The 14,040-nt window shown below is 44.8% G+C and overlaps 2 protein-coding genes across 4 annotated transcripts; both read right to left on the bottom strand.

Moving 5' to 3' along the window:
* Positions 1 to 5: 5 nt before the first annotated feature.
* On the bottom strand, positions 6 to 2,218 carry LOC128306374 (uncharacterized). The gene is made up of 2 exons (XM_053043872.1): positions 1,005 to 2,218; positions 6 to 942 (listed from the first exon to the last, which is right to left on the bottom strand). Exons 1-2 carry the CDS (start codon positions 1,764 to 1,766, stop codon positions 724 to 726), a joined length of 981 nt encoding a protein of 326 aa, XP_052899832.1. The 5' UTR covers positions 1,767 to 2,218; the 3' UTR covers positions 6 to 723.
* A 284-nt stretch (positions 2,219 to 2,502) lies between these two features.
* On the bottom strand, positions 2,503 to 13,527 carry LOC128309938 (uncharacterized). Of its 3 annotated transcripts, none has more exons than XM_053046449.1 (5): positions 13,434 to 13,527; positions 10,524 to 11,069; positions 10,303 to 10,458; positions 5,613 to 9,392; positions 2,503 to 4,631 (listed from the first exon to the last, which is right to left on the bottom strand). In XM_053046449.1, exons 2-5 carry the CDS (start codon positions 10,789 to 10,791, stop codon positions 4,306 to 4,308), a joined length of 4,530 nt encoding a protein of 1,509 aa, XP_052902409.1. In that variant the 5' UTR covers positions 10,792 to 11,069; positions 13,434 to 13,527; the 3' UTR covers positions 2,503 to 4,305. The 3 variants fall into 3 exon arrangements, with proteins under 3 accessions (XP_052902409.1, XP_052902410.1, XP_052902411.1); XM_053046450.1 differs by lacking the exon at positions 13,434 to 13,527 and adding an exon at positions 12,494 to 12,560; XM_053046451.1 differs by having other exon boundaries at positions 4,496 to 5,132.
* Between the last annotated feature and the right edge of the window lie 513 nt (positions 13,528 to 14,040).

Raw genomic sequence — 14,040 nt, forward strand, 5'->3', positions numbered from 1 at the left:
TGGCGGTAACAAAACGAACCTCCGCATATTTACGGACTTTCTTTTTGACACATTCTACCGTATCACTAGCGTGTGTATTCAGCTACAATCAGATTTATTGCTCTCGGAACGGGGTTTGGTTTGATTGCTGCATTGTAAATAATGTAATCATCCGTTTTTTTGTTTCTTCCATTTTGGTTTTCTACATGTAAACATTCCATCCTGCCATGAGACCGTTTTGTGGTGGCATTTGGGTCTTAATTATATACACACTGGAAGCTAATATAAAAATAAAATGCATACTGAGAACGATGTGTTCTACCGTTGCGCGCAGCAAAACAGAGCCAGGTCCACTATTGTTAAGCACAAAAACAAAACACAACACACAAATGAAACCACTACTGTACAATAAATATGTTAAAATGGCACTAGCAAATGAAAATAATTTGAGCACTGCAAACACTTAACGTAAAAAAAAAATACACTGAAACACTTGAAAACGAAATCGCAAAACACTGAGTTAAAAAAAACATGCGAAGCACACGAAGGGTTGATAAGATGATTGCATTCGGCGAATCTGTTGCTTCCGCACACGGTGTTACTGACGATCGTTAAACGATCCGCCGGTGCTATCGAGTAAGGACTGCAGAAATCTTTTACTTTCCATATACTGTAATTGGCGTTTCCGGTCTAAGGTTGCTTTTTTTTACACCATCTTTCTTTAGGGTGGTGTTGAATCTCCTTTTACCCATATTCGGACTGTATGGTGAGAGAAAACTCTCCCTTCGAATGGATAAACGTACCGTGGTACCAAAGCCGCGTGTCAACGAGCAACGCGTCACCGGGCTCAACGTAGAAGCTAAAGCTACGACATTCTGCGTCGCATTCGGGCGTCGGTGCTAAGATCCAGCTTTTGTTGCCACGCAACTGCGCCTGCCACATCAACCGGGGGATGTAATCGATCTGGAAGAATAAAAGGACCATACTCAGCACTGAAGTGCAACGAATGTTCACCGCATACTTACATGCATCACAGCACCCTGCTCGTACCCGAGAAACACGAAATCGGTGTTGGGCATTTCGGCATCGTCCGGCAGAAAGTGTGGCTTGGGGTACAGCTTGCGCAGTTCCGCCAGTACGGCCGGATTACAATTACTCCACCCAACGTACCACGGTTGCTGACCCGCCCGAAATTCGGCCCGCTCGTCCGACATCCGGAAGACATCGCGCAACGTTTGGAAGTTCGATTTGAAGTGCAAAAACTGACAGTCCTCGTGCAGACTGTCCAGCGCTGCCGGGTGCTTTAGGTACAGATCCTTCAGAAACGTGTAGTTGAGCAGTCGCACCGCCGGCCAATGCGATACCGCTCGCTTAATGATGATCGGTCGCGACGAGTACGCGTACGGTTGAAACTCTTCGCGCGTCAAGTTCTGCAGTATGATTGGCCGGTCGACACCACGGCAAAAGTCACAGTTCGAAACGGGACGCGTCGCTTCCCAGATAAGATAGTTGTTTGGCACGATGCAGCGCATACCGAGCGCTAGCTCGAGAAACCCGGCCAGAAACGGCGTGATGATGAAGAGCACCACCACAAATATGGCACTGTACACGATCGCCAGGATGCCATCGTTCTGCGGGAAGAATCTGGGCGCACGGTAACCGATCGACTGCTTGAACGCCTCCTCCATGTCCCGTTCGGTGATACCGTGGTTCGTGCGCAGCACTTCATTGCTTAGCAGATGCAGCTTCTGCAACAGTATCTGATCGCACAGCTTCACCCGATCCATGGCATTGTCCGGGAAGTCGTCGTGTCGTGTTTTGAATCCTACTCGCTACACAATCGATGGGTATTTGTGCGTCTGGTCTGGAAGCGTGGAGGTTGGTAATGGCGCTGCAAGGTTACCGAATCGGCAACCAACAAGGAAGGGCCATCTACTACACCGTTGTTAAGGTTGTGCGTCACGACAAACGTGCCTACTGCTACAATTTTCGTGCCTACTGCTAGTGTTTTCTTCTTGATGCCACCAGAACCGTCTACCGTCGTAGCACTTCTGTGTGTTTGGCGCGTGGTCGGTTTTCTTCACTTTTTCGAGCCACCACGATATTTCTACTGACCGTCACCGAATGCGCGTTGTTTGTTCGATAAAATCTATAGCAGCGAGCCATCATAGGCTAAAAAAATAAACGAGAAAACAATAATTCACACACATCCTGGTCGAAGCAATGGATGTTTGGCTTTCAGATCATCGCCTGTTTGACAGTTCCGCTCGCGATGTTTTGGGGCTGTCAAAATGAGTTGTTCCGGGAGCACCCCGTTGACGGGTTTTAAAGCCAGGCAATAACAAGGAGATATTTCATGCGGAAAGATTTCAATTTATGTTTATAAATCGTACGAACTATTTTACTTCTTAGGAGAATATGTGCTACTAGTTGCTTACTGTGTAACTATTACCAAACTCTATTTTCTCTTCACGACATAATAAAACGGCAATTAAATTTTCAGTTTATTTTTATTTACCCATATCGTAAAACATTCGCGCAGTATGCTAGGTGCTACGAAATAGTAGTGTTGTGGGATTTAGTATTTTTTTATTTTCATCGATAAAGAATATTATTTCACCGTCAGATTTGTAGCTCTGCGTGTTTGTCTAAAGTTATTTTTGTATTGTATGTTTCTCCTCTACTTTATCATACTATGCCATAGATAATAGTAATCATATTTGCACACACTTTCGCCTTACAGCGAACCACAGGCGTACCATTTCATGTACCATCCGATTTTGTGAAAGAGCTTTAGCCACATACACACAGCGCCCCCCCTCGCGGCACAACTATTCCAAACGACATTTCTTCTCTGTATTATTATACACAAGAATATTTTATTAATATGGGAGAGGGTTTTAATTATTATAGGCGAATACTTTCTAACGTTTCTTATTCACTCCCTTGTTCCTTCTTAGTAAAGGTTTTGGGGGAGTGCCGCTTTGACTTTGACAAGCTTTACGAGAAGCGAAAGAAACAAGAACACATTTACGCGTTTCGCAGACGCGCTGTTTTGTCGCTGCTTTCAGTTGGTTACTAACCATTTGCCTATTGATTCTTGCGTATTACCATGCATGTACGATTTCAATACGTTTGATAGAAGGCCAATCACATGCTAATTGTGCCACAATCCGGTAGTGTTCAGCCTTTGATTTTTGTTTTGTTTTCGAGTAACGATATTGTAGTAACTAACGATAACTATCATGCGCACTGATGTGGGGCGTTCCTGGCGTGAAAGATTATTCTTCGCTTTTGTTTTATACTTTTTACTGCGCTTTTATGTTGTTTGTTTGTCTGTGTATTGTTGTGAAACATTATGCCTAGGAGCTTTTTGTTTCCCCGCCTCGATCAGTCGGACGCACACGCCACTAATTAACAACATCAATTGAATTTAACTGCACATACAAGAAGATTATTGTATCAATCACTGGTTCTAGCCACGCTTTTGATTAATACCACCCTTAACCCTTAATATGCTTTTGTTCTCTAAACTTTAACTCTACGCGCAGTTCGCGCACGCAGTGATATTTAAAAGCATCATGGGGGGCTTTTATTTCGCTATTTTGACGATTTAAAAAAACTGTCCGTTTTGAGAGAGTGGGTTTACGCTGTGCGGAACCAAATAATGTACAGCTGCTGCTATCGACAAGAATTCGATCAAATAAGTTTTTCAACAAAAAAAAAACAACCGAACCGAAAATGCTCGACGCCTGAAACTCGGAACCGAGCACAAGTAAGGCTTGGTTTTTGTCTGAACTGAACTATGAGCAAACCCGATTCCTACACCCAGCAGGACACACAACAATACCGTTCCCGTTCAGCCAGGAATGGAAACAAATTCCTATCGGTTGAAATTTAACAATGAAGCGAAGGAATGCACTTCAATGCACTTCACTCATGCAAAGGCATAGTTTAGAAAAAAAAAACAGACTAAGAGGAACAACGCTCCACACATAGTACGGAGGAGAGCACACAAAATCTATTGTTCTGAACCTTCGTTTCGCTTATCCACATAAACCATATCATTGGATTTATGCACTAATTCGCTACTTCTAGTCTCAATACATAGTGTGTAGTTATGTGTAGAAGAAGCATTCTATAAATTTAATAGGAGAGTGAATGATTACTGGCTAAGTATTTACACATATGTACACAAACCACTAAATTGAAACAGAAGTACATTTTGCATATTGTAAGAACGGTATGTGGTTCTTCTACCTATATGTTCACAATAACATGACAACATCCTAGTTGTAATCCTAATCTTCTGTTCGTTCCGCCTTACTATCCCCGGCTGTACGTCCGTACCAGCATCGTTGATGGCAGATGATGCTGTTCGTTCACCCGGTAATAGTTTTGGTAAGCCATGTGATGATGTGGACGACGGACCCGGTGCTGCTGTTGCTGCTGCTGCTGGTGGTGGTGGTGGTGGTGATGTTGTATGAGGGCAGCCGCCGCATCCGGTGCCGGTGGTGGCTGAATAATGCCCAGGCTTCGCGGGATGGAGGAAGAAGATCCGTACGCCGAAGGAAGACTAATCCCTCCGCCATTCACAGCGGAACCGGACGATGACGATGATGGTGCCGAACCTGTACCTTTACCAATCACACCTGTACACATTCCATACAGAACAACAAACAATAGAGTAAAATATTAAATAAACATTAACACCCGCATTTCGCTTCGTCCATTTGTAGAGTCGCCCAAACGATTACAATCTCTGATTGTGGTTTCCCTTTTCTGTACGTCCATAATAACGCACACACAACGCGGACATCACAACAATACATTTTCTAATACATCATATGACAATGCTAATATTGTACACCTATTGACTTTTACTTAATTACGATTGGATGTTTTAATTCTATTTATCTTTTAAACAGTCTTTTTCCTTTTTTCACAGAGGAGCTCTTATTCATAAATATATTTCTAAGAAAGGCAATTCTGTTAAAACCTATATTGCAGAAAAAGGTAATTATCTCTGTTTGTATAAAAAAAAATACATATTAACAATTCACGGACCAAACCAGCGGAGAATTGGGAAAAAAATCCTTCCATTTCCGTTGAAGGAACTGTATATGTTGATCTTTAGATCAATGAGAACGATCCTGGGAGAGGGCAAGAAGGATGAAAACAGCGAATGCAATAAAGAGGGGGGGCCGGTCGAAACCATTATTCGGTCGAAGAATCGGTATCAAAAGGAGAAAAATATTCGGCGAGAAATGAAAAGAAAAGATAAAAAAGAGACAAAAATCAGTGAAAAACTCAAAGCAAAGTTAAAACTAAATTCAAATGCAAACCAAATCAAACAATCTACAGTTAATAGTGTGTCGCCAGCGAAAAAGAACCGAACAGAACAAACCATTTGTTACACGTAACTTAACGCAATAGAAGTTAGCTGCATTTGTTAGTAAAGGGATTGTGTAAACTAAAACTTTGCAAAATGCATCCAAAGGTCCGAGGTTTATTGGAGTTCGACCCTTATTAACGCAACAACAAATTAGAAGCCAAATAAAACAAAACTCAACATTGTCCATTAGTAGTGGTCCGAGAAACAGTAAACACCACAAAAATATCAACGTACATACCTTTCGAATCATTCCTTTTCCGAATGGCCGTCGTCGTGGAAGCTTTCCGCGAAATAGTACCACCACCATTGGTTGCTTCTGTATCGACCGTCGCTTTACGCCTTCGTCTGGTACAGATGGGCGAAAAGTCTACATCACGCGACTCATCGCCTTCCACGACAAACTCATCCACCTGATGCTCGGGCAAGGTCAGTAACCTTGGCGGCAGATTGCCGGACGCGGACACGGACGATGAGCGGGATGTAGCCGCCGATTGACTGCCGTTCGAATATGACCGGCTCCAACGATTATTTGAGTGCCCCGTATCGTTGTCCGTCACTGTTGTGGTACGCTTTTTCCGTGACCGTACGGTAATGCTCGAGCATTGTGCTGCCGACTGTCGCGTTACACTGCTATCACGCGACGATATGGTAACAACTTGTTTGCGTTTCCTCCCTCGCCGTATCTGCGACGAAACGACCGAAGCAGAATCAAGCGATGCTGCCGAAGAACAGTGTGATACCATCCGGCTACGGTTGCTGGTACATGATGAGGAGACTGAGTGACTAGTACTACCACTACTGCTGCTACAGCTGCTGCTACTGCTAGTGCTGCTGCTGCACGAATAGTCTTCCTCGGCAACGGAACCATCGGCCGGCAGAGCGGCCGATTCCCGACGCCTCTTATTCTGCAGTGCTGCTTTTCGCTTACGCTGCATATTGTCCGCATAGTCGGTGCCACGATCTGTAGGCCGAATACGTTCCCGAAGCCCGGACTTACGACGCTTCACATATCGATACTTTGAAGCGTTCCTGTCAATCGTTCCCATACCACCAGCCATACTACTGGGTGGGGCCATATCATGCGACGAATCGTCCACATCGCCATAGTATGCCTTACTGTTGCAGTGATTATTGTTATTGTAGTGGTGATGGCTCTGCTTTCGTATCGTTTCCTGAACATCGTCCAACTGGCTTCCGGTTTCAAGCTGATCCTCGAACAGCCGCGCATTGTCACCATCACCATCATCCAGCACTTCCAGCTGCTTACGTTTTTTGCGATGACCTGATCGCTGTTTAGTAACGTGCCTCTTCCCACTGTAACGATCCATGACGGCAGGATCGTCACTAGCTTCCTCCTCGTTGTCATGGGTACCAACGGGTGACATCGCATCGCTTTTACAGCTGGCATTTTGACCACCTCGTCCTTTAGCCAACTTACGGCCATTGCTAGCTCTATCAGATTGTTGCTTTTTACACGGTCTGCCAGGATTACGTTTCGGCGGCCGTTCATCCGGTACGACCACATCAGTTGCTGTGCTATCCTGATCATTAAAGTCACTATCCTGTTGATCTTCGTCGTCGTTTTCCTCCACTGGTTCCTCCCCATCCGGAAGGTTGCTCTGATCACTCCCTTCCACCTCACAGCCACCATCGTTAATGAAGTCACTGTCCGTATCTTCCTTTTTGCGACTTTTGCCTTCCTTCTTGCGACGATGGGAACCCCTCGATTCATAACCATTCTGTACCACTGGTTCCTCTTGTTCTTGTTCTTCCTCGTAATCTTCAACCACTTCCTCTTCCTCCTCCTCACCTTCGCCGTCCTCTTCTTCCTCTTCGTCCTCCTCCTCTTCACTGCTTTCCGCCTCCTTTTCATCGTCATCCTCCAACAAGTCTTCATCATCTTCATCTTCTGAAGCCAGCTCATAGTCGTCATCTTGCTCATACTTTGATAATTTTACCACACTGACATCATCGTCGTCTTCATAATCATTACCCGGGGAAGTTTCCAAAGCCACAACATCATCCTCCTCTTCTTCTCCTTCATCTGTACTTTCATCATCGATCTCCCGATCGCTATCTTGCTCCATAGGAGCATTTTCATTGTCACTTGCCGAGTCCTTCTTAGCAGTCTGTCGGTTGGCGGCAATACGTGACTCGGTCTTTGCTTTCATGTTACTCACTACTTCATTGCTCTTGTCGGAGCAATTCTTTTCCTCAAACTGACGGAACAATTGGGACTGCCGTTTACGCAGTATATCCATCATTGGTTTCGTGTAACCCTTGATGTATCCTTCACTTTCCGTGTACTCCAAACACCCGCCAAGACTGTGGCCACGTGACTTTCGCTCCAGCAACTCTTGTATCGCGTACGTTGGTCTGCCCGTGTAACGAATGACCGTTTCCTCCATTTGTTCTGCACGTTCAAACTCCTTTTCGACGCGATCACGCGCAATCTGGTCCGCATCGGTTGCAAAAATATCTTCGCACGAGAATTGTTTCTCCTTCTTCCGCGTGCAGATCGTCGATCCGGCAGCGTTCTGGGTATTCGGTATCGATGCGCCCGATACTGTCCCACCACCGTCCGTGACGGTGGTCGCCGTCGGTGCAATCGAATTCCTACCATTCGCATCACTTCGCTTCGAACGAAGATTCTTCGGCGAGGACGCCTTGCTGTGGAGTGTACTCTCACGGTACGGTATGATTGCGCCCAGCTTCATGAGCGACTTGACATGGTTGATTTTGTTCGTTATCTCTGCTTCATCTTGCGCTGTCAACGGTACACTTAACTGCACGATTGCACCCACATCTAGCCGCAGCGGTTGGGTACGACTCACGGGGCAGCCCAATCGCTTCAGCTCTTTGTAAAACAGAGACTTGCAGTACTGATAGTCTGGTCGCTCGTCGTACGTCAGGTTGCCAACGTACGCTAGGAAATCACTAAGATACCCCGGACAATCCTCGCCATAGATTAAACGCAACATCTCACGCACATCGGTCATAAAGTACTCCTTCATACGGTGCACCTGTTCCGGTTGGTTGAGCAACTTCTCATCCTTCCAGGGCAGAAATCCACGGCTCCAGTACACCAGATTGTAGCCGAGGCACTCCAGATCGCTGCGACGGGCATGTGCACCCATGTGTGCGTCTCGCGAGGTAAACTCAAGCGTACCGTCGTGTGCACGGCGCTGATCCATGCAAAACGCTCTATGCTGACCACTTGAATCGACAAACTTCGACGCCAGGCCAAAATCTATCAAATGTATGCGTTCTTCCGCTGGTACATGCTCTTCCACCGTTGTCTTCGGTAGCAATGCACGTTTCAGTTCATTCCAATGCGCTTCCTCCGTAGCAGCTCTCAGTTCCTCGTATCCCAAGCGTCGCGGCGATATGGAACAACTAAACAATGTATCGTTCTGTCGCCGCCGGCCACGTCTTCTCGGTAAATTACCTCTTGATCGGACAGCGCTCGCTGCACGCTCATCTTCATCACTCAAATCACGATACGTGACCGTTTTCAGAGGACGCAGATTACGCGTACGTGTACACATTTCCTGCTCCTGATGAAAGTACAGCCCATTTTCCTGCACAGCTGCACCACTTCCGTTGACCTGATGATGGTGCCCAGCGAAGACCTTCGTTGCACGTTTCGATCCTTTCCCTTCTGGCAGTGTCATTCCATTGGAACGCTGAGGCTGATGCTGATCGTCCGTACCGTTCTGACCATTGGACAAATGGTTCGTCCTGCCAATTTTTATCGCACCGTCCACCGTGCCGATCATTAAATTTTCTGCCTTTATGTCCGAATGCACATAGCCTTGATCGTGCAAGTGTTCCAGCACGTCCAGTATTTGGCAGGCGATCACAGGGATACTTTTCGGATTGACACGCTTATTCTTTATCAGCGAGTGCAGATCACGCTGGTAGCGCTTGAGGATAAGGAAGCGATACCGTTCGTCCTTGAACATATGCGATCCGGATGCAATGTACTCCGGCATGCCTGGCGGGATGATGCATGTTTCTAAAACAAAACAAAAACGAAAACAAAAATGAACGAAACGGTCTAGAAAATAAGTCTAGTAGTAAGCCAAAAATGGCAGGTATGAACTAGTGGGTCGTTGCGCCAAGAAGACAGAGAGAACGGTACAATAAAACAAGGAGAATTTTAACATACTTCATATTTCTAACAAACTCAATACACATACACAGCTATAAAGGCAAATTGTACAAATTACCCTTAACCCTTAATAACCTTAATAGCTGTTGTTTATGTTTTGCAATTACAGAAAACCGGCAACGCCACAAAATTGCTTATTTAGCCACCCACCCAAGCCAAAACACGCATTTTATACGCGTGTGGATGTGTGTGTGTATGTGTGTCCGCGTGCATTTAAACTGCTCGAACTGCTTGAATGCTAGACCGTTTGCCGGCTGTTCGCTCGGTCTGTTTACAAACAGCTGATTCACTTGACAGGTCTCGCTAGCTGATGCTTTTTCATTTGCTTTGCAGGGGCGCTCGGTTTGTAGTGTTTGTACATTTGTTTACACTGTAATCAGAAGGTTAAAAACGATTTGCGGTACGCACATACACATACCCTCGCAAAATTGTTTGTAGTACAATAATATGCATTTAGTTATGCAATTGTAATTTAAGTTACAGTTCCATCTTACTGCCACAAAATTACCTTGTTTTTGTCGAACGTAATTGCATTTGGTATGTACTTTTTCATCATTCTTACTTCCTACCTACCTCATCTTGCAACAAGACACTGCTCAAATGATATGGAATTACAAACTTTTCTATAGCCGAGAAGCTTATATACGGATGATGTGCGTCACGAAACAACCTGTCATGGCTCGACAATTTGCACACCATGTTCTTGATAAACAATTCCGTACCGCGGGGGGTTATTTGACTTTTGCACGCTTACCTGTTCGTTTGGCGGTGTTGAGCAAACAGTGTATCTCGACAAACAGTGGCCCATTTGAATGTGGTTCAATTTTGACCACATACTTTGCATTCTCACTCGTGACGGGCGTGTCGATATCATCCGATGCAAGAAATATTTCACCAAAGCTTCCTTTGCCTAAAAGAACGAACATATTAACACCATATTAGAAGGCCTTTGGAGAGAATTAAACGTCCACCTACCAATTGGTTTGCCGATACGCCATTGTTTCAAAGTCAGATCCATCAGCATCGTACCATCAACAAATTCCTTGCTGAGCGTGAACTCACTCGCGCTGATATTAGGCGAGGACAGCTCGGCAGCAGCTGGTGGTGAAGCTGCAGTGGTCGGTGTGACCGACGTTGCTGCTGCTGTTGCTGCCGGGCCATGTTTCATTCGCTTTGGCGATGACTCGAACTGCTGCAACCGGTCGACTTCAACGATTGCGGCCGCTGCATTCCTTTTCACCATTGCAAGTGCGTGCGGGTCGGAGATATCGATGAGGTCTAATCACCTCGCACAACTGGACTAGGCACGGGGCCACACACACACACACACTCACACACGTGCTCTAACCACCAGCAAACACACCGGAGATTGCAAAACGGAAGTTTTGGCTCAGTTTTACGGTTGCTACACCATTGATTGGTTGAGTGCAGAGCGCGAAACACAACACTTTCATTAGCTCATTTTTTCACACACTCACAATTTTACATTGCTTTTCTACGGTTACTGTGTACTTGTTTTGCCTGAGAAACAATAGAATTGGAAACAAATCAATATATTGTGGTGGTACACACTTGACACAGAATAAATACAATCAGACATAAGAGAACTAAGCAAAAACCTGTTCGTTTATCGATTCCCTCTCACAGCCACAAAGTTCCCAATGCAATACGCATGGACAGGAATCAGAACACGCGCAAGAGAAAGCCAAATAAATGTAGCACCACGTATAACAGCACTATATGCGGCGGCGATGAAATAAGAAGCGAAAACCAAATCGCGAAGCCACAAGCGACTAAACACACACGCGCACATACACACGTGCACGTGAAGCAGCATCTTTTATCGACGCAACGACCGCTCGAGGGACGGTTTTGAGCATTCTTGTTTCGTCTGAATTATTAACGGACCCTTTGCTTTGTGGCTCTTCTTCACTTCAAGCGCAAGACGACGCGACCTTCTTCTTCTTCTTGTTGTTGCCCGTACACGGCAAAGTAACAGGGTCAGATGGGTTCACCGATGTTGCTTGCTGTATATCGTTGTTTAGTATTCCGTTCACGAATAATTTAAATTACTGCAGAACATTTTTGCTTATTTATTTCACAAACTGTTGTTTCATCGACTAGCCAACTAGATCAGTTCGTTCACATAACAAGTGAAAGGAACTTGATGCACACAAAATGCAAGGGTTGACCCGCACACATTCGCACACAAACAAACACACACAGTCACGCATCCCAGACGACGGTTGATTTGAAAAACATTCTGTTGTGTCAAGCGACTTCGAACAGTGGGGTTGTGCATGATTCGAGCACTTTTTATGGTAGACACAATTGTTGTTGAGGTAGAAATTTTCTGTTGTAGTAAGTAATAAAACATCAACTTGATTTGCTAGAAATAAACACTTTCTTCTATGTTGCGAATGTATACAAGGTTTTACCTTCAATACAATTTGTAGTCGTAATAGACAACACGCAACGATACAGCTCGTACTTTGTTACCATCGCTGCTACACAAACCCAGAGAAAGAATTGGATTCATCTGAATTTTGCTTCTTTCTTCCTTTTGATTTCTCTTCATTCCTTTTGACGCGAATTCACGAAAAATGGTACCAAAGCGCACTTGAATTGCTCGTCTCCGAATGTTTCTATTTTTTCCTGTAACACTTCAATTCTCCAGCCTAGCACACAACACACACTCATACATATATACACATCTCTACCGGGAACTGGTTAAGAAACCGTTGTCGCGCCGTATACGATAGCACAGCGTTTGTATGTGTGCGTGAGAATGTAATAATCTTAGCTAAACACAAAATCGATGAGATGAAAATTGGTTTTAAAACATTTCTCACACTACGCACACTGCCTCGCACAGCGAATACAACGAACGTTCCCGTGATGTTTTTGGGAAAAACCCTGCACAACACTTTAAAACAAAAACGCACCTATTTCATCATCTCGTTTTTTGAACTGAAGAAAACCACACCACACGGGCTACAACACAATATGCGGCCATCGAAAGCACTGCTTCTTCGTGCTGCTGGTTTGTAATTTCCTTTTGCTTTCATGCGAAGCATCTCACGCACACAGCCACATATTGCCGCTCTTTCGATATGCGACAGTGAGAGAACACCACAAGGATTCTCTTTCACGCGTTCGTGGAACAAGCAAGTGAGCGAGAGGGATGCACATACAAAGATGGACGCAGCATACTGAGCAGCCAGACATCATCGCTCGCACACAGTTTAGCGATCCACTTTTCCGTTGACTTGCGAGAGCGACACTGGCTGCCTTGGTCTGCGCCTGTTGTTGCTGATGTTATTCTTGCCTTTAGTTTGCTTCTCGTATGTTCATCATGCACGATTATATTACCAAACCCCTTTATAGTACGCGACGTACAATTCGCACACACTTTTACACGCAGGAATTGGCCGTTTTCGGCCTCCGTTCAAATCCAAATGAATCGCACCAAGGATGATATTCCAATTTCAGCCAAAGAAGCAAAAACTGTAGCCCCATTACTTCCGGCTCAATCAACACCTATATGGCACAAGAACGGGCGTTGTGATTACCAAGCGACTTCCATTCGAACGAAACGGAAGTAAAGAGGAAAGTCAGCCATGTTTTGGTCTGGTGGATTTGTTTGGACACACTTTTATCTTCCCTAGCCAGCTAGAATTGCTCATCGATTCGATTGCAGGCAGTGCTGCTGCCTTGCCTTTGGCAGGGAACAATTCCCCACCTCTTGCACCACCCGTACATCACACACAGTTGCCACCAATTAACACCGAATATCGCTTATTCTAACGCACGATTCTTACAACAAACGATTGATCATATCGCAGCCAAGCGATACGCTTTCTTTTTCGCTGCTACCACATTTACCTATGCGCTTCCGCGATGAGAAAACCCTAATTTTCCTTCACGAACAATCGTACAGACAAAAAGGCAATTCCACTTACACACACGAGCATATTTTTTTGGGCTAGCAAAAGCATTTGTCAAATATGGCTTGTCTGGAAGAAGAAGTCGATTGACGTTTCGGTGCCGAGAATTGTTTACCTTTTGTTTCGGATTTTCCTACACTTGCGTGGTTCGTAATTCTATCGGGTGATACAATTGATATCATTAGATGTTTTTAAATTGATTGGTTTTATAAAATCAAGGGGAAAAGGTAATCAAATACTCTTTTCCAACGGTTGCAACTGCCTTATTCTACGCAACCGGTTTACCGATTTGCTTGAAAACGGTGCCAGTTACTATGTTTTCTTCTACTGATTTTCGGTTGGAAGCAAGTCCTTTCAAATATTTTCATAACTTAGAAAAGCTTCTTGTGCGTTCTTAAAGTTTGTGATGTTCAGAATTCTTAAAAAACAGTGTAAATTATACATTATTTGTTTGAATACAAACCGGCTTTCTGCTCGGTTTCGCTGTACTTCGGTGATCCGTTCGATTTACACTGCATGCTTCTTGAGTTGATTAGACAATAAAG

Source organism: Anopheles moucheti, chromosome 2 (genome assembly GCF_943734755.1).
Source record: "Anopheles moucheti chromosome 2, idAnoMoucSN_F20_07, whole genome shotgun sequence".
Taxonomy (NCBI): domain Eukaryota; kingdom Metazoa; phylum Arthropoda; class Insecta; order Diptera; family Culicidae; genus Anopheles; species Anopheles moucheti.

What these genes read in the sequence shown, in the direction of transcription:
- LOC128306374 (XM_053043872.1), bottom strand. Translation starts at nt 1,766, where the DNA reads ATGGATCGGGTGAAGCTGTGCGATCAGATACTGTTGCAGAAGCTGCAT. An exon ending in AGCAGGGTGCTGTGATGCAT is followed by an intron (nt 943 to 1,004) that starts GTAAGTATGCGG and finishes TTATTCTTCCAG; the next exon opens with ATCGATTACATCCCCCGGTT.
- LOC128309938 (XM_053046449.1), bottom strand. Translation starts at nt 10,791, where the DNA reads ATGGTGAAAAGGAATGCAGCGGCCGCAATCGTTGAAGTCGACCGGTTG. An exon ending in GCGTATCGGCAAACCAATTG is followed by an intron (nt 10,459 to 10,523) that starts GTAGGTGGACGT and finishes TCGTTCTTTTAG; the next exon opens with GCAAAGGAAGCTTTGGTGAA. An exon ending in CAACACCGCCAAACGAACAG is followed by an intron (nt 9,393 to 10,302) that starts GTAAGCGTGCAA and finishes GTTTTGTTTTAG; the next exon opens with AAACATGCATCATCCCGCCA.